The sequence below is a fragment of the Oncorhynchus mykiss genome, chromosome 13 (genome assembly GCF_057628025.1).
Source record: "Oncorhynchus mykiss isolate SJ-2025 chromosome 13, ASM5762802v1, whole genome shotgun sequence".
Classification (NCBI taxonomy): domain Eukaryota; kingdom Metazoa; phylum Chordata; class Actinopteri; order Salmoniformes; family Salmonidae; genus Oncorhynchus; species Oncorhynchus mykiss.
Genome location: NC_143034.1, coordinates 22,422,501 through 22,442,309, shown reverse-complemented (window position 1 = coordinate 22,442,309; position 19,809 = coordinate 22,422,501). Strand labels below are relative to the sequence as shown.

The following is a 19,809-nucleotide window of genomic DNA, read 5'->3' as shown; positions in this document are numbered from 1 at the left end:
GCATGTGTGTTTGTGTGTGCATGTGTGTTTGTGTGTGCATGTGCGTGTGTGTTTGTGTGTGCATGTGCGCTTAACACGGCTTACATAACCTGTATTGGAAGTCATTAACTCATGATACCGTGGGCGCGTAAACAGCAGAGGAACCAACATCTCTCTCTCTCTCTTTCTATCCCGCTCTCTCTCTTCCTATCGCTCTCTCCCTCTCTGTTTTCTACAGTGGTTACAGTGAATTGTAGTACATTATACAGCAGCAACAGACAGTGTAGATAACCCACCATTACCCTGCCCTGCCTGGCTCATCACTACACACTTATCCCCCTGTCACCAATATAAAGCAACAACCCAAAAAGAAGGGTGGATATAAAACTCCTATGATGTTATCTTGAGTGGGCTGGAGTGGTGGAATGTTAATGCATTCCTCTGCATTGTATATGAAGCCAGAGAGGGTGTGAAGAAGAGAAGCGCCGTGTAAAATAGAATCCCGCTGCTGCCGTGGAAACGGAACCGTTGATTTTGTGTTTTGAGGTGTTGGGAACATGATTCAATTCTGTGGGTAGTGTCATAAACATTCTGTCACAACTTTTGTTTTTCTGTGTTCGTTTTCAACACAATGGACCTGTGGAAAATGTTTAACGGAATGGTAATGGTGGTGTTTGATGTGAAGAGTAACCTTCCCTGAGACCTGAAGACCTGCGTTACCTCCCCAAGCCAATGCCTAGTCTTTAGCTCGGCGGGTTAACACCATCTTGTGTCGTACAGGAGACCCAGGATCAAGCCCCAGTCGGTGTATTGGGAAACAACATGATATCTTTAGGTACAGGGAGACTTGTTGCTAGTGCTTAATGATGCCCAAGGCATTCTGTTATTGTGCAAAGATGATGATGTTAGATAGTTTTCATTTTAATCTACAGCTCCATCTAAGAACAGCTATTATTGTATTGTTCGTCCTGATGACTAGATGGCTGTGTCCTGATGACTAGATGGTTGTGTCCCAAATGGCACCCAATTCCCTATATAGTGCACTACTTTTGACCTTTGAGCCCTGGAAAAAGTGCATTACATAGGGAATTGGGTGCCATTTGGGGCACAGCCTATATGTGTTTCATTTAAAGAGTGTGGCTGGAGTGACTGAGGTGTCCTCCTTATATTGAGTGGAAATGTTTCAATGTGTTTCATTTCTCAACCTTGGCTGCCTGCTGCCTGGCTGGTGATAGAGGGGAAGAGAAAGGTGTTCAATTGGCAAGTTTTCTCTCTCGCTCTTTCTCTGTGTTTGTTTGCGTTTGTGTGCGAGTGTGTGTGTGTGTGTGTGTGTGTGTGTGTGTGTGTGTGTGTGTGTGTGTGTGTGTGTGTGTATCCTCTCTCTCACCTCGTCCGTCTGCCAGGCAGCGGTTGTAGCCGACCGGGCTGAAGTACTCAAACACAAACACAGCAATCGCTGACACGAGCAGCAGCATCACAAACATCATCACCCACACATCCGCACTGAACGGCTCTGAGAGAAGAAGATAGAAAGGGAGAGAGAGAGGGAGAGAGAGAGGGAGAGAAATAAAGAAAGAGATATATAAAAAGAAATAAAAAAGAGATATATAAAAAGAGAGAGAGAGAGAGAGAAAGGAAGGAAGGAAGGAAGGAAGGAAGGAAGGAAGGAAGGAAGGAAGGAAGGAAGGAAGGAAGGAAGGAAGGAAGGAAGGAAGGAAGGAAGGAAGGAAGGAAGGAAGGAAGGGGGGAGGGAGGGAGGGAGACAAAGGCTGGTAAATTAAACAAATTCATCAATGACCAAGTAGGTAATGGTATTTCTGTGTGTGTGAGCGTGTGCTTATTTACGATGTCTGTGTCTGTGTGTGTGTGTGTGTGTGTGCTTATTTATCATGTCTGTGTGTGTGTGTGTGCTTATTTATCATGTCTGTGTCTGTGTCTGTGTGTCTGTGTGTGTGTGCTTATTTATCATGTCTGTGTCTGTGTCTGTGTGTCTGTGCTTATTTATCATGGCTGTGTCTGTGTCTGTGTCTGTGTGTGTGTGCTTATTTATCATGTCTGCGTCTGTGTCTGTGTCTGTGTGTGTGTGTGTGTGTGCTTATTTATCATGTGTGTGTCTGTGTGTGTGTGCTTATTTATCGTGTGTGTGTCTGTGTCTGTGTGTGTGTGCTTATTTATCGTGTGTGTCTGTGTCTGTGTGTGTGTGCTTATTTATCATGTGTGTGTCTGTGTTTGTGTGTGTGTGTGCTTATTTATCATGTGTGTGTCTGTGTCTGTGTGCGTGTGCTTATTTATCATGTGTGTGTCTGTGTCTGTGTGTGTGTGTGCTTATTTATAATGTGTGTGTCTGTGTCTGTGTGTGCTTATTTACCATGTCTGTGTCTGTGTCTGTGTGTGTGTGTGTGTGGTTATTTACCATGTCTGTGTGTGTGTGTGTGTGGGTCCCCAGTCCGGGGCCCGCTATGAGGGTTCCCAGTCCGGGGTCGGCCAGTGGGGTGAGCCAGTGGTGGAGTGGGGTCTGCGTCCCGCACCTGAGCCGCCACAATGCCCACCCAGACCGTCCCCTATAGGTTCAGGTTTTCTTTTTATGTCTCTATTTGGTTTGGTCAGGGTGTGATTTGGGGTGGGTATTCTATGTTCTATTATTTGAATTTCTATAGCCCTTTTTCCACCTGTCTTTGTGGGAAGTTGACTTTGTTTATGGCGTCTTTTCTAATAAAAAGAAAATGTACGCTCACCACGCTGCGCCTTGGTCCTCTTCTTTCAACGGCCGTGACACAGAGTGTGTATTTTTTATCATGTGTTCCCATTTAATTAGCTAGAAAATAAATAATTCAACCAATTTGTGTAATACTACATCATAAGTAAGGCTCGGGGTTTTGCAGATGCAAAGGGAAGGTTACGACTGTTCAAAATGATGATATGATACGAGGTTGTGATTAATAAGTTGACTGTTTATATATGTGATAGGTAAAGACCTTATTAGAGTTTATTTCGGGAGATGGTAACTCTTTAAAGAACCGCTCTCATGGTGCCCCAGACCCTAATGAGTTAATTGTTACATTAATAATTTAATTGGGTAACAATTAAACATATTTAGCTAATTAGATAAATAACAGTCTTCGGAATAATGTTAAAGTCAAGTCACGACATATGGATGTGAAGCATCTCCATCAACACCAGGTGCCAGTGGTACTCTGATTCTCACCAAGGAAGGCGGAGGGGGAGACAGTGCCGTTGCTACGGGAGACCAGGACACTGATCCCCGTCTCGATGAAGGGCACGGAGAAGTCAATGACCTCAGACCTCTCCGCGTTGATGGTGAGCGACCCCACGGCCATGTGGGCCTTCTTCTGCTCCACCTGAGTCAATGAGAGAGACAAGGTCAACGGGAGGTCATTTTCTGATCTGATACAAAACAGGACCGAGAGAAACAGCGAAGGAGCAGGAAACTGGGTTACTACTTTATACTACAACTGTAGACTACTGTATATCAGTGAGAGGTCACCTTTTCCCTTCACATACACTACCATTTTAGATCTGATACGAAACGTGACTGCGAAAAATAATGAAGGAGAAGGAAACTGGGTTACTACACTGTATAGTGAATGACTAATACAGATGGAAATAGCTCTGTTCTTTCCACAAACCTTTCCCTCCCCTGCTCTCTCCCCTATTTCCTAATCCCTCCCTCCACTCACTCACTCCCATCCCTCCTCTAAGTCTCTACAGGTATATTTAGCTGTTAATACCTGAGGCCTTGGGCAGTGTATAAAAGTGGGCCACAACAGGCTGTGTTAACAGGGTAAACACATAGCAGAGTGAGCATGAATTATTCCCTCTTCTCTCCCTCCTCCTCCTGATGTTTTTCATTAGTTTGTGGCCATTTCTCTCCCTCATTTATCTTTGGCTCCCTCCTGCTCTCCTATCTAAATGAAATCATTAGCTGCGTGCTTAGATGATGAGCACATGCATGCCTGTGCATTTGCATAAGCCGGGTGTGCCTACGTTGACACGTCTCCCTGTCGTTTTACTACAGAATCCAGTCAAAGGTTTTATAATGCCAGATGAATCCATTCCTCAGCATCTCTGTCCCTGATATAAAAACACAACGTTGATCAGTAGTCAGGCAAGGCTACTCGTTTCTTCGTCCCACCCGCGGTCGTTTAACTTGGACATCCTTTCATAGAGGATGCAGTACATTGCTGTATCTAACACGTGCTATGTGATTTAATATGGGAATTAATGCCGGCGAGGTAAGGGCTTTCCCCGAGGCTCTTCCCACTGCTAACTCTCCCTCTCTGAGTCTGATGAAGAGCCTCCTCTCCTCTTCTCTCCCAGACTTGAAATGAGCGGATCAAAGCCCCCCGCAGGCTAGGATATAGAGGCAGTCAAATCAGACCTGCTGGGTTCAAATAGTATTCATCTTCTGTCAAATGACTTTGTGCTGCACTCAATCGAGCTTGTCTGGCGCGATAGAAGCAATAGAATAGTCCCACACGTGCAAACCCCGCCCTCCTAGTACTTCAGGCAGGCTCAATCAATCAAACAGTCAAAGTATTTGAACACATTTCAAATACTAATCGAACCCAGATCTGGAAATAAGGAGATAAGAGTCAGAACGCCAAAAGAGAAAAAAATGAGAAGAAAAAAAGGGCCAAAGAGAGTCAGTGAGAAAGAACGGACAAACTCCCACCTCCCCGACCATTCCATTCCAGGTGCCGTTGATCTTCTTGCCGTGCTTTCCGTTGGTGACCAGGTAGAGGTCATAGGTGAACTTGACCTGCTTGGCGATCTTCTTCAGGATGTCGATGCAGAATCCTTTACAGCAGCGCTTGGTGTACTGGCCAGGTACTGTCTGGTTGCTGAGAGAGAGATTTTCTTATTTATTTTCCCTTTTGTACTTTAACTATTTTGCACATAGTTACAACACTGCATATAATATAATATAATATGACATTTGAAATGTCTTCATTCTTTTTGAACTTTTGTGAGTGTAATGTGTACTGTTATTGTTTTTATTGTTTATTTCACTTTTGTTTATTATCTATTTCAGTTGCTTTGGAAATGTTAACATATGTTTCCCACAATAAAGACCCTTAAATAGAAAATTGAAATTGAAACAGAAGGAGGAGGATAAGAGAGAGAGGGAGGGAGAGGGAGAACGACAGAAAAAAAGAGAGGTAGAGTGAGACACAGAGAGAGAAATAGGAGGATAAGAGAGAGAGGGAGGGAGAGGGAGAACGACAGAGAAAGAGAGATAGAGTGAGACAAAGAGAGAGAAATAGAAGGATAAGAGTGAGAGGAAGAGAAAGAGAAAGAGAGGAAAGATAAGAAAGGGAGAGAGAGAGAAAAATGATAATGGGGCACAGGAAGAAATCAATGACCAGGTGGGTCAAAGGGCAAAAATAATTGGGGCCAATCAAAGAGAGGTAGAAGAGAGGGGGACAGGTACAGGATGATCAGAAGAGAGGGGGGACAAGTACAGGATGATCAGAAGAGAGGGGGGACAAGTACAGGATGATCAGAAGAGAGGGGGACAGGTACAGGATGATCAGAAGAGAGGGGGGACAAGTACAGGATGATCAGAAGAGAGGGGGGACAAGTACAGGATGATCAGAAGAGAGGGGGACAGGTACAGGATGATCAGAAGAGAGGGGGACAGGTACAGGATGATCAGAAGAGAGGGGGGACAGGTACAGGATTATCAGAAGAGATGGGGGACAGGTACAGGATGATCAAAAGAAAGGGGGGACAAGTACAGGATGACCAGAAGAGAAGGGGGGACAGGTACAGGATGGTCAGGTGAGAGGGGGAGAAACAATAAATAAACAGTGATGGTGAGGTTGACAGGAGAGGTGAGAAGAGGATGAAATGTCAATAATAAAAAGAGGAAAGGGCAAGGAATGAGAGGCAAGAGCTACAGGGAATTTAGATAGGCCAGCAGAGAGAGAGAAATGGAGTGAAAGAAAAGGAGTGAGAGAAAAAGGAGGGCAATGAGGGGAATCCATTGTGGGAGGGCAAGGTGAAGTGGAGAAACTGAAGAAGGGTAAGTGTAGTGAAGCTTGAACAAAATGTGGACGAGAAAAGTAAAATAGTCCAGATATAGGAAGATGGAGGGAAGGGATGGGGGTTATCAGAAGACAAATAGATTGAGAGAGGATGATAGAAAAGTATGGGCATGGAAATGGGAGGGGGACAGAGAGATATGGACAGCAGAGAAAAATAAATACAAGACAGACAGGACATACAGTACAAAGCCTCCAGCATGTTATATATAGAGTAAACATAACAAAGGTTAACGTACCCTTAATTCATTCATTAAGGTATACCCTTAGTATAACTTCATGTATCTGTTATGTGAATAAAAACAATAAATTACAGAAGCTGATTAAGTTGAGTCACAGGTATTATGATGCTTAAGGGCTTATTAACCTAATGTAGCAGGCGTAAAATAAACACCTGAGTGGGGTCGATGGATGACCGGAAGCATCATGTTCAGGCTTTGCCTCTTTTCTGCTTTTCCCCTAAAACCGGATGCTTCCATTTTATAGATGCCATGAAGGTCCTAGACATTTTCTGCCCTAAAAGTAGAATTTGAGCTCTGTTTTTAATCCAGATATTGGTCTGTTTTTAATAGAGATATTGGTTTGTTATTAATAGAGATATTGGTCTGTTTTTAATAGAGATATTGGTTTGTTTTTAATAGAGATATTGGTCTGTTTTTAATAGAGATATTGGTTTGTTTTTAATAGAGATATTGGTCTGTTTTAATAGAGATATTGGTCTGTTTTTAATCCAGATATTGGTCTGTTTTTAATAGAGATATTGGTCTGTTTTAATAGAGATATTGGTCTGGTACTAATCCAGATATTGGTCTGTTTTTAATCCAGATATTGGTCTGTTTTTAATAGAGATATTGGTCTGTTTTAATAGAGATATTGGTCTGTTTTTAATAGAGATATTGGTCTGTTTTAATAGAGATATTGGTCTGTTTTTAATAGAGATATTGGTCTGTTTTAATAGAGATATTGGTCTGTTTTTAATAGAGATATTGGTCTGTTTTAATAGAGATATTGGTCTGTTTTTAATAGAGATATTGGTCTGTTTTAATAGAGATATTGGTCTGTTTTTAATAGAGATATTGGTCTGTTTTAATAGAGATATTGGTCTGTTTTAATAGAGATATTGGTCTGTTTTTAATAGAGATATTGCTCTGTTTTAATAGAGATATTGCTCTGTTTTTAATAGAGATATTGCTCTGTTTTAATAGAGATATTGCTCTGTTTTAATAGAGATATTACTCTGTTTTAATAGAGATATTGCTCTGTTTTAATAGAGATATTGGTCTGTTTTTAATAGAGATATTGGTCTGTTTTAATAGAGATATTGCTCTGTTTTAATAGAGATATTGGTCTGTTTTAATAGAGATATTGCTCTGTTTTTAATAGAGATATTGGTCTATGGTTCTCATAGGATTTTGAGCTACAGGTGTGACAACCTAAACATTGACGTCTATATTCAATACTGATCACAGGAGGCTGGTGAGGGGAGGACAGCTCATAATAATGCCTGGAATGAAGTGAATGGAATGGTATCAAACACTTGGAAACCATGTGTTTGATGTGTTTGAAACCATTGCATTGATTCCGTTCCAGCCATGACTATGAGCCTGTTCTCCCCAATTAAGGTGCCACCGGCCACCTGTGACAGTGATATAGGTCTATAGTTTTCACAGTATTTTGAGTTGTTTCATGAAGGAGGTAATGGTATAAAAGACTGTAGTTGAATTTGTCATCAGCACTCAATATATGATCAATAGGAGAGAGGGAATACAGTATAGGGTTGTGTATTTGGTTAAGGTGGATCATAGTTGTCTTACAGTATTTTAAGCTGTTTCCTGCACGGCACTGTGTTCCTCATGCAGGTGCCACTGAGGGGGTCCACGTCCTCCACGATGACAAAGGGAGCCTCCTCCAGCGTCACGATGGACAGGTGGTCGTCCTCCCGGGCTTCCCCATCGGAGAACAGCTCAAACCTGGGCCACACGTGGTACTTCATGGACAGGGAGCTGTTCTCCCACTTACCCACCTGGGGATGGGAGAAGGGAAGAGAGAGGGGAGTGAAGAGAGAGAGAGAGGAGGGACGAAGGATTGGGTGGTGTGCATAATCATAAATAATCAGCGACAAATAAAACACAAATAAAGAGAGAGAAAGAGAGAGAAGGAGGAAGAAAAAGAGAAATAAACAGAGCGAGAGAAAGAGAAAGAAAGAGAAAAGAGAAAAGAGAATGAGAAAGAGAGAGAGGGAGAGAGGAAGAAAAAGATTGAGAAATCAAAGAAAGAATCCAGAGAAAGGGAGAGAATGAGAGAGAGACATAGAAAGAGAAGGAGAGGAAGACGAGAGATACTCACCTTGTCCCAGCGTCTCTGCTTGTCTAGCAGGGTGATGACCAGTTTGGGATGCATCTGGTATCCATCCTCACTGAACGACAGGTTGCGTCCCTCGAACGTCACGTTCATCAGATACCTGCCAGGAAACAATGTTACTACAGTTACTACACCATTACAACACGGGTTAAAGAATGTCTTAAAGCTGAACTCAAACAAAAACAATGACTTGACTGACTGCTAGAAGAGTAACTGGATGTAAAGTGTTGCCCGCTAAACACTCTAATATACTGCATGACACATTGAGGTTTCACACTACAGTAACATTCATACATTTGACTAAAATCAGAAGGTGCTACAGGGGTGACTTACAATAACACGGATCGCCTTTGACATTTGAAGTAGAAACTGTGCTTCAATATTGAATTTTAAAAGGCTGTTCTATTAAATGAAGTGCCCTTTTAATATAGAACACAAGGAGAAATCAATAAATGAAAGATTGGGCGTTTTGACACGTCCCTCCGTGCCCCGCCTGTGACTTTTTAACACGCTCTGTCATTACGAAGCCCTCATCGCTTTGTTGCTTTGACAAAGTCATTTCTTAACATTAGTGTTTATCTCACGTGATCAGTGATTCATTTACGTCGGGGCCTTTACACACGTTGAAACTATTGCTTTGTGAAAACGAAATTCTAAAGAGACATGAATCATCTAATAGTCAAATCATATAATGAAAGCAGGTGAGCTGGTTCTACCCTTTTTGACACATTTCTGGTGTTTTGTGTTGGAAAACTGAGCGGGTCGGGCATTAACCTGTCAACCCTGTTACCCATAGATAAAATGTTTTAACACTTTCTATGATTTTGTGAAGCTTGCATTCAGTTGCCACTCCCTGATGCACATAACAAGCTTCCATTCCCCCTGTCACAAGGGGATTTATGGCTGATTTCAAATGAAATTGTCAACCCTGTTACGTTCATTTTTATTTTTTGAACATGTGCCTCTTTATGTTAAAATGATGTGAAATCAAACGTTTTTTGGGGACTAAGTTAAACTTCTCAAAAGGCAACGAATTGGTGGAATGACCCAACCGCATATTTCCGGTTCTAAATCAACTGCAAACCCTAATGTACACAGTGGAAATGATAACATGGTTGCAGAAACACACACAAATGCACAGAAGACATGAAGGCATTGAATTTGAGAACCTGAGTTATTGTATGTTAATGTTCTTTATGTTGCTTGGTCAGTTTTTTTGACCTGCATTTAACTAGGCAAGTCAGTTAACAACAAGTTAAGCTACCGTAGCACAGCTCATCCACTTTGAGAGTCTGTAACACTCACTTCTGACAGAGAGAGGGAGAAAGGAGAGAGAGAGAGAGAGAGAGAGAGAGAGAGAGAGAGAGAGATAGTGAGAGAGAGAGTAAGAGAGAGAGAGAGAGAGAGAGAGAGAAATAGAGAGAAAGAGAGAGTAGAAAGAGTAGAGAGAAAGAGGGAGCGAGAGAGTAGAGGGAGAGAGGGAGCGAGAGAGAGTAGAGTAGAGAGTGGTGAAGGAGAGAGGAGAGAAAGAAGAGAGAGAGAAAGAGCGAGAGAGAGAATAGAAAGAGAGAGAAAGAGGAGAGAGATAAAGAGGAGAGTAGGGAGTTGTAAGAGAGGAGAGAGAGAATAGAAAGACAGTAGAGAGAAAGAGGGAGAGAGAGAGGAGAGAGAGAGGGAGGGAGAGAGAGTAGAGAGTAGAGAGTAAGAGGGAGAGAGAGAGTAGAGAGTATAGAGTAAGAGGGAGAGAGAGAGTAGAGAGTATAGAGTAAGAGGGAGAGAGAGAGTAGAGTAGAGAGTAAGAGGGAGGGATAGAGAGTAGAGTAGAGAGTAAGAGGGAGAGAGAGAGTAGAGAGTAAGAGGGAGAGCGAGAGTAGAGAGAGAGAGAGTCATAATGTGTAAATGGAGAGAGAGAATAGAAAGACAGTAGAGAGAAAGAGGGAGAGAGAGAGGAGAGAGAGAGGGAGGGAGAGAGAGTAGAGAGTAGAGAGTAAGAGGGAGAGAGAGAGTAGAGAGTATAGAGTAAGAGGGAGAGAGAGAGTAGAGAGTATAGAGTAAGAGGGAGAGAGAGAGTAGAGTAGAGAGTAAGAGGGAGGGATAGAGAGTAGAGTAGAGAGTAAGAGGGAGAGAGAGAGTAGAGAGTAAGAGGGAGAGCGAGAGTAGAGAGAGAGAGAGTCATAATGTGTAAAGTGCTTGTGTGAATAAGTATCAGCATGTACTGTGTGTCTGACTGTCTTTATGTTAAAATGATGTGAAATCAAACGTTTTTTGGGGACTAAGTTAAACTTCTCAAAAGGCAACGAATTGGTGGAATGACCCAACCGCATATTTCCGGTTCTAAATCAACTGCAAACCCTAATGTACACAGTGGAAATGATAACATGGTTGCAGAAATACACACAAATGCACAGAAGACATGAAGGCATTTAATTTGAGAACCTGAGTTATTGTATGTTAATGTTCTTTATGTTGCTTGGTCAGTTTTTTTGACCTGCATTTAACTAGGCAAGTCAGTTAACAACAAGTTAAGCTACCGTAGCACAGCTCATCCACTTTGAGAGTCTGTAACACTCACTTCTGACAGAGAGAGGGAGAAAGGAGAGAGAGAGAGAGAGAGAGAGAGAGAGAGAGAGAGATAGTGAGAGAGAGAGTAAGAGAGAGAGAGAGAGAGAGAGAGAGAGAAATAGAGAGAAAGAGAGAGTAGAAAGAGTAGAGAGAAAGAGGGAGCGAGAGAGTAGAGGGAGAGAGGGAGCGAGAGAGAGTAGAGTAGAGAGTGGTGAAGGAGAGAGGAGAGAAAGAAGAGATTGAGAAAGAGCGAGAGAGAGAATAGAAAGAGAGAGAAAGAGGAGAGAGAGAAAGAGGAGAGTAGGGAGTTGTAAGAGAGGAGAGAGAGAATAGAAAGACAGTAGAGAGAAAGAGGGAGAGAGAGAGGAGAGAGAGAGGGAGGGAGAGAGAGTAGAGAGTAGAGAGTAAGAGGGAGAGAGAGAGTAGAGAGTATAGAGTAAGAGGGAGAGAGAGAGTAGAGAGTATAGAGTAAGAGGGAGAGAGAGAGTAGAGTAGAGAGTAAGAGGGAGGGATAGAGAGTAGAGTAGAGAGTAAGAGGGAGAGAGAGAGTAGAGAGTAAGAGGGAGAGCGAGAGTAGAGAGAGAGAGAGTCATAATGTGTAAAGTGCTTGTGTGAATAAGTATCAGCATGTACTGTGTGTGTCGACAAGTGCATGCCACTGCCAGATAAACTCAAATCATTCTCCCCCACCCGTGACCTACCACCCTCGCTTCCTCTCTCTCGCTCTCTCTCTCTCTCCTTTCTGGGGTGTTAGTTGCCGCGGCTGCGGCCGCCATCTCCATGGCAACTCTCTGCCTGCCTCCGAAACAATTCTAGTCCAGGAAATAAATAAATACTGGTCTATAAATGAGACAGAGAGAGAGGGAGGGCAGCAACGTGCGGAGTTAAATGTGTGCTTAATGAGATTCCTGAGACAGCTAACTGGCAGTAACACAGAGTTGAGGGCACCAGATCATTTCAACAATGAGGGGAAAGAACAATGGACAGATGATGATGAAGATGACAAAGCGAGATCCTACTACACCTTGTCACTACGCAGTATGTATTTGACTGAATCTAACACGCCTTCGAAGCGCTGTACGCATCCAATACAGAGCGTCCCTGAAAATGCCTGCCACGTAACGTGTGGTACTGTACTAGTGTAAAGCGCATGCAACATGGGATTAGCAGTAGGTGCCTAACATTAGAATTTGAATTAGGAAACCAAAAAATGCAACGCCACCCAAAGGAACACCCACTTGTTGCCACCCATGTTAACCAAGCTGACCATGTTCAAGTGCAGGTGTGTGTGGAGTGTGGCGCTCTACTGAACTGTGCTGACTGAGACGTGTGTCAGTCACCGTGGGTGACATGTATGATTGTTAACAAAAACCCCAACAGAGGAAGACTCCCCGTCATATGTAATGTGTTGCCATGGCACCCAACAACCACAGCGATTTTCAAGCAATCTGCTGCGTTGCCATGAGAACAGTCATCTCACCCGAGAGAGTGGGGGATGACAGAGAAAGAGAGATAAGAGAGAGAGACAGAAAGAGAGAACGAAAGAGTGAGATAGGGGGCATCTTTAAAAAAATGTTTTACCCAGTCTACCACCCAATCCATTACAGATGCACAATTGAGAGCACAACCGCAAGGCTCTCCAGAGGGTGGTGCGATCTGCACAACGCATCACCGAGGGCAAACTACCTGCCCTCCAGGACACCTACAGCACCCGATGTCACAGGAAGGCCAAAAAGATCATCAAGGACAACAACCACCCGAGTCACTGCCTGTTCACCCCGCTATCATCCAAAAGGTGAGGTCAGTACAGGTGCATCAAAGCTGGGACAGAAAGAAGCTCAGTCTCAGCTCAGTCAGTCTCTCTCAAGGCCATCAGACTGTTAAACAGCCATAACTAACACACAGAGGCTGCTGCCTACATACAGACTTGAAATCATTGGCCACAAATAAATGGATCACTAGTCACTTTAACAATGCCACTTTAATAATGTTTAAATATTTTGCATCACTCATTTCATATGTATATATTGTATTTTATACCATCTATTGCATCTTGTCTATGCCGCTCTGTCATTGTTCATCCATATATTTATATGTATATATTCTTATTTCATTCCTTTACTTAGATTTGTGTGTATTAGGTAGTTGTTGTGGAATTGTTAGATTACTTGTTAGATATTACTGCACTGTCGGAACTAGAAGCACAAGCATTTCGCTACACTCGCAATAACATCTGCTGACCATGTGTACGTGACCAATAAAATTTGATTTGATTTTGATTTGAACTCCTCTCTTTCTGTCTCTCACTTCTTTCGACAGACTCACTTACGAGACGCAGAGTAGATACACTTGAGTCTATATCAATGGTTCCATCCAGCCCTACATTAAATGGAGAGATAAATATATTGATGCAAGCTGGGAATATAACTGTACCAGGCAGTGCCATTTGTCATTTTGTAGCCGTGAAGTATTGATGTAGCTTTTATGCGTCATGTGACGTGTCCCCATGTCTGAATTCCCCCAAGACTAAGACAAATAAAAAAACAATCGACTGGAGCTAAAAAAACCTAATGCTTTATCATTGCCATACAGTACGCAGCCGCTAGCATTATGCCTCTCGCTTACCAACTGTTCAACTAAAAAATACTGAGAGGGAGATAGAGAGATAGAGAGACAGAGAGAGAGAGAGAGAGAGATATAGAGAGACAGAGAGAGAGAGAGAGAGAGAGATAGAGAGAAAGAGAGACAGAGAGAGAGAGAGAGAGAGATATAGAGAGACAGAGAGAGAGAGAGAGAGAGAGATAGAGAGAAAGAGAGACAGAGAGAGAGAGAGACAGAGACAGAGACAGAGAGAGAGAGAGAGAGAGAGAGATAGAGAGAGAGAGAGAGACAGAGATAGAGAGAGAGAGAGAAAGAGAGACAGAGAGAGAGAGAGACAGAGACAGAGACAGAGAGAGAGAGAGAGAGAGAGAGAGAGATAGAGAGACAGAGAGAGAGAGAGAGAGAGAGAGATAGAGAGAGAGAGAGAGAGACAGAGATAGAGAGAGAGAGAGAGAGACAGAGATAGAGAGAGAGAGACAGAGAGAGAGAGAGAGAGAGAGAGATAGAGAGAGAGAGAGAGAGACAGAGATAGAGAGAGAGAGAGAAAGAGAGACAGAGAGAGAGAGAGACAGAGACAGAGACAGAGAGAGAGAGAGAGAGAGAGAGAGATAGAGAGACAGAGAGAGAGAGAGAGAGAGAGATAGAGAGAGAGAGAGAGAGAGAGAGCAGCTGCTGAAAAATGAGCTCCTGTATATATTGAGATTTAAATGGTTTTTTAGAGTGAAGTACATCGAAAAAATCAAAAGAAAACTGCAAGACTCAATAGAAGACAATACAAGCAACAAACCAAAAAGACAGGATTTTGAAAAAAGGATTTTGAAAAAAGTAACTATTTTTCATAAACTTATACAGTTATCTTAGCTAGCTGAATTGTTAGCTGAATTGTTTACATGTTGCTAAGCAGTTGCTAGGGACTCTCCTGGAAGAAGCTAGCTAGCTTACAAAGAATAACAAAAAAAATATCTAGTTAACAGAAGAAAGGAAGACAAAATAAGGACAAAATAAGGACAGAAGAAAAAGGAAAAGAAAAAAGGACAACAAAGTGAAACAGTCCTCTGAAGAAACAAGAGAGCATTATACAAGAAACAGCACTTCTATTGCAACATTGTAGCCAACATCACCAGCGTTGCTATGGAAATTGTTTACCCACCAGACATCCAAACAGAGAAAGCTAAGAAAAGTTTCAAAGGTTTGTTGATGGGACAGAACCATGAATGCCTGTTTGCAGATCTTACCAGTTACAAAACAAGAGCAAATTTAATTTTTAATACCAATCGAGGGAACATATGGAAAAAGGTTATTTGCAACCATTTCCCTTTCTCAAAAAAGAGGGGCATCAGCCAAGGATGTCAGATCAGCATTTTTGAAGAAGCTGACCAGAGCAACACATATCAAACAGTAAACTTATATAATAATGGAACTGTATTGATACAAGGCAATGATTCAAGCCTCCAGGCTTTTGAGAATAGGTTTGCTACCCTAAAAGAAGACGCTGACATCATCTCAGAAAATGAGGAAAAAGTCAAGGAGGGAGATGGAGAAAAGCAGACCCCAATGGTCTCTGTGACCCAGCAGGAAGCCCTCAACGTCCCTTTACCTACCTCACCTGCAGCAGACAGAGTCAAGGACATGACAATTTCAATAAGAACACCTTCTATGCAACGTTTCCACAACACCCTCTCTCTAGTCGAAGCAGAGGTCATAGAACTCAGAGAGAAGAAGCTTCAAGAGGAGGACACTGTCCAGAAACTCAAAGAAGAGATGAAACAGTTCAGGGAGGAGAGCAGAGCATCCATAGCTAAATTAGAAAGCAGAATGGACAAGCTGAGTCAGACAAATGATGACCTCAGAGACCATCTGAGCACAACTAGAAAGGAGCTCGAACAAAAAGAGAGGTACATTGACACCCTCAACCGGCAGAGAGTCATTGTGTCCTCTGCATCTAGAAAACATGTCCACCAGCTTGGTACAACACAAGCAGAACCTGAGACCAGCATGGCCTCCACTACACAGCCGGATGACACTGCACCAGCCTACCAGTCTGCTCCAGCCCAGGTCAACCTACCAGCCTCTCAGTCTGCTCCAGCCCAGGTCAACCTACCAGCCTCCCAGTCTGCTCCAGCCCAGGTCAGAATACCAGCCTCCCAGTCTGCTCCAGCCCAGGTTAACCTACCAGCCTCCCAGTCTGCTCCAGCCCAGGTCAACCTACCAGCCTCCCAGTCTGCTCCAGCCCAGGTCAGAATACCAGCCTCCCAGTCTGCTCCACCCAGACAATCACCCACAACTGCAATTCTAATTGATTCAAATGGGAAGTTCTTAGTCCAGGAAAGATTATTCCCTAGACACCAGGTGTATAAGTTCTGGTGTCCTACAACTGAGAGTGCAATGCAGCTACTCAGTCAGACCAGGATTGACACCCCTGACAACATCATCATCCACACTGGCACAAACGACCTTCATGCCAAAGGTGAAAATGTATCTGGGGCAGTGAGAAGAGTGGCAGAACGGGCACAGGCTATGTTCCCAACAACCAATATAGTTGTGTCCACCCTCCTACCAAGAAAAGACTTCCCAGAAAAGTTGATCGACAAAATAAATCAACAGATCACTGTGGACTGTGCCTCACTGCTCAACGTCAGAACGGCTCACCACCCCACTCTGACATGTCAACACTTATATGATAATATACATCTTGATCAGGACAGTATCAGAACCTTTGCCAAGGACCTAAAAGATGCAACACTTGGCAGGGACCCACACACCCATCACCCCAGCAACAAAGGTCCCCCGCCCCACCTTCTGAAACAACAGTACCTCCACCATCCCGAGGAGAAAAGAGCCAGACATGGCTTATTACAGCACAGCTCTACTAGACCAGGCCCAACACAGCACAGCTCTACTAGACCAGGCCCAACACAGCACAGCTCTACTAGACCCGGCCCATCACAACACAGCTCTACTAGACCTGGCCCATCACAACAAAGCTCTACTAGACCTGGCCCATCACAACACAGCTCTACTAGACCTGGCCCATCACAACACAGCTCTACTAGACCTGGCCCATCACAACAAAGCTCTACTAGACCCGGCCCATCACAACACAGCTCTACTAGACCCGGCCCATCACAACACAGCTCTACTAGACCCGGCCCATCACAACGCAGCTCTACTAGACCCGGCCCATCACAACACAGCTCTACTAGACCTGTCCCATCACAACACAGCTCTACTAGACCCAGCCCATCACAACACAGCTCTGACCACTACTCCAGGGTCGGTCAGAACACTGCCCTTCAGGGAAGTAGACCACATGATGCAGTCCACACCATGTATCAATTAGATCGTCAGCCTACATATGCTGAGGTAACCTCTGGCAGAAGACCCCTAGAACAATCAGAGATAGGAGAGGTGCGCCAACTACTGCAACTAATATGCAGACTACTGAGCTAGACAGTCCCTTTAATTCACACACGGGCACGCACGCGCACACACACACACACAAACACACAGGGTTGCAGATTGCACATAACATAAGTACAATGCAATCTTATTCCATTCTTATTCATTTGTTTACAAATATTCCTAAATGTATTGACACCGGTATTATAATAATTATTATATGTAATGGTGTGTGTGTGTGTGTGTGTGTGTGCGCGTGTGTGTGTATGTATGTATGTATGTGTGTATATGTGTATGTGCATGTATGTGTGTATATATATATATATATATATATATATATATGTATGTGTATGTGTATATATATGTATATATATATGTATGTATGTATGTATGTGTGTGTGTATGTATGTGTGTGTGTGTGTGTGTATGTATATATGTATGTATATATGTATGTATATGTGTATATATGTATGTATATATATGTATATGTGTATGTGTGTATGTATATATATGTATATATACATATATATATATATTTTTTTTTTTCGATGTACTTTACTCAAACCAGTGAATATCACTTATTATAAATGAGATCATTAACTATCAGCTCTTGGAATATCCAGGGCCTATACTCTTCACATTTTGGTTATAAAACAACTAATCCAGAATTGATTAAAAACATCAAGGGACAGGACATCATAATCCTACTGGAAACATGGTGTCGTGGAGACATAGATACTCAGTGTCCCTCAGGCTATAGAGAAAGTTTACTACCATCAATCAAACATAAAAATGTTAAACGGGGCCGAGACTCAGGTGGAATCATCATTTGGCATAAGCAGGACTTAGCACTGAATGAAATGAAAAAAGGTACCACTCACATTTGGCTAAAACTTAACAAAGGTACAATCTATTGTGACAATGATGTATACATATGTGCAGCTTATGCTCCTCCTTCAGATTCATCATATTATGATGATCAGTTTTTTGACAATCTCCAGACAGAAATCATTACATTTCAGGCGCAGGGTAAAGTGCTTCTTTGTGGAGATTTCAATGCAAGAACAGGTTCTGAGCCTGACTACACTGATGCGGGAGGTAACCACCACATATTTGGACACCCCTCCTTGTACAGTAGCCCTATTATAAATAATAGAAACAGTCCTGACCAAATACTGAACAAAAATGGAAAAGAGTTAGTACATCTCTGTCGAGCCTTAGGCCTGTACATGCTTAATGGTAGAATCAGAGGGGACTCTTTAGGTCAGTTTACTTACTGCTCAGCTCTTGGGACAAGTGTAGTCGATTATGCCATCACTGACATTGACCCCTCCTCCATTAGTGCATTCACTGTCAGACCACAGACACCATTGTCAGATCACAGTCAGATCAACGTGTTTCTGAAGAAATTAACCGGCAATATTCATTCAAAAAAACAGCCCAATAAACTTTACAACATAAACCAATCGTTCAGATGGGCTCCAAACAGTGCAGAGGCATTCATTGAAACATTGAACTCAAATGAAATTATGAACTCTATACAGTTTTTCAATAACTCACAGTACCAAAACAATAAAGATGGTGTCAATTCAGCTACCCAAAACATCAACTGCATATTCCAAAAAGCAGCATCGAAAGCAAATTTGAGAAAACCAAAGCAATGCAACATCAGAAGCAAAAATCAAAATGTTACTGACAAATGGTTTGATAATGAATGTAAAACAATTAGAAAACACCTAAGACAAATGTCAAACAAAAAACATAAGCAGCAAAACAACCCAGAGCTACGATATGAATACTTTGAAACTCTGAAACAGTATAAACAAACACTGAAATGCAAGAAATTGAATTATACCAACAAGACACTTGATGAAATTGAAAACGCAATTGACCAAAATCAGTTCTGGGACATGTGGAACAATTTAAGCACAACAAAGCCACAAGAATTAGCCATACAAGATGTAGGAATTTGGAAAACTTACTTTGATAATCTATACAAAAACATCCCACAAAAAGACTTAAACCAGAACCAATTAGAAATTAAAGAAAAATTGAACATCCTGGAATCAGTCATTAAAAACAACCAAAATCCATTAGATTACCCAATAACCCAACAAGAACTAAATGAAAAGCTAAAATCTATTAAATCAAAAAAGGCTTGTGGTGTAGACAACATCAGAAATGAAATGCTGAAAAACAGCACACCTGAGTTGCAAAATGCTGTGCTTAAATTGTTCAACATGGTTTTAACTTCTGGCTGCTTCCCTGATGTCTGGAACCAGGGGCTCATCTCCCCTATCCACAAAAGTGGAGACAAATCAGACCCCAATAATTACAGGGGAATTTGCGTCAACAGTAACTTGGGAAAGATTTTCTGTAGCATTTTGAATTCAAGAATTCAAACCTTTCTTCAAGAAAAAAATGTAATAAGTAAATGTCAAATTGGCTTTCTCCCTAACCATCGCACTACTGACCATATATACACCTTACACACACTAATTAATAAACACGTCCACCAAAAAAAAGAGGGCAAAATCTTTGCTTGCTTTATTGACTTTAAAAAAGCATTTGATTCGATTTGGCATGAAGGGCTATTCTACAAAATTCTACAAAGTGGGCTTGGTGGTAAGGTGTATGACTTAATAAAATGTATGTACACAAAAAACAAGTGTGCAATAAAAATCAAAAACCAAAGAACAGAATTTTTTTCACAATGTCGAGGTGTGAGACAAGGCTGCAATTTGAGTCCAAATCTTTTCAACATTTATATCAATGAATTAGCAGACATGTTGGACCAATCTCCAGCCCCAGGACTCACACTATTTGACACAGAGGTGAAATA

At 42.3% G+C, this 19,809-nt stretch overlaps 1 protein-coding gene across 2 annotated transcripts in view; it reads right to left on the bottom strand.

Moving 5' to 3' along the window:
• LOC110485710 (glutamate receptor ionotropic, NMDA 2B) overlaps window positions 1–19,809 on the bottom strand; it is a 131,748-nt gene that overhangs the window by 21,706 nt on the left and 90,233 nt on the right. For both annotated transcript variants that reach the window (XM_090195773.1, XM_090195774.1), the window contains 5 exons: window positions 8,391–8,505; window positions 7,859–8,067; window positions 4,673–4,841; window positions 3,185–3,338; window positions 1,367–1,492 (listed from right to left, as the gene is read on the bottom strand). In XM_090195773.1, coding sequence (XP_090051899.1) covers window positions 1,367–1,492; window positions 3,185–3,338; window positions 4,673–4,841; window positions 7,859–8,067; window positions 8,391–8,505 — 773 coding nt within the window. The remainder of the gene's footprint in view (window positions 1–1,366; window positions 1,493–3,184; window positions 3,339–4,672; window positions 4,842–7,858; window positions 8,068–8,390; window positions 8,506–19,809) is intronic.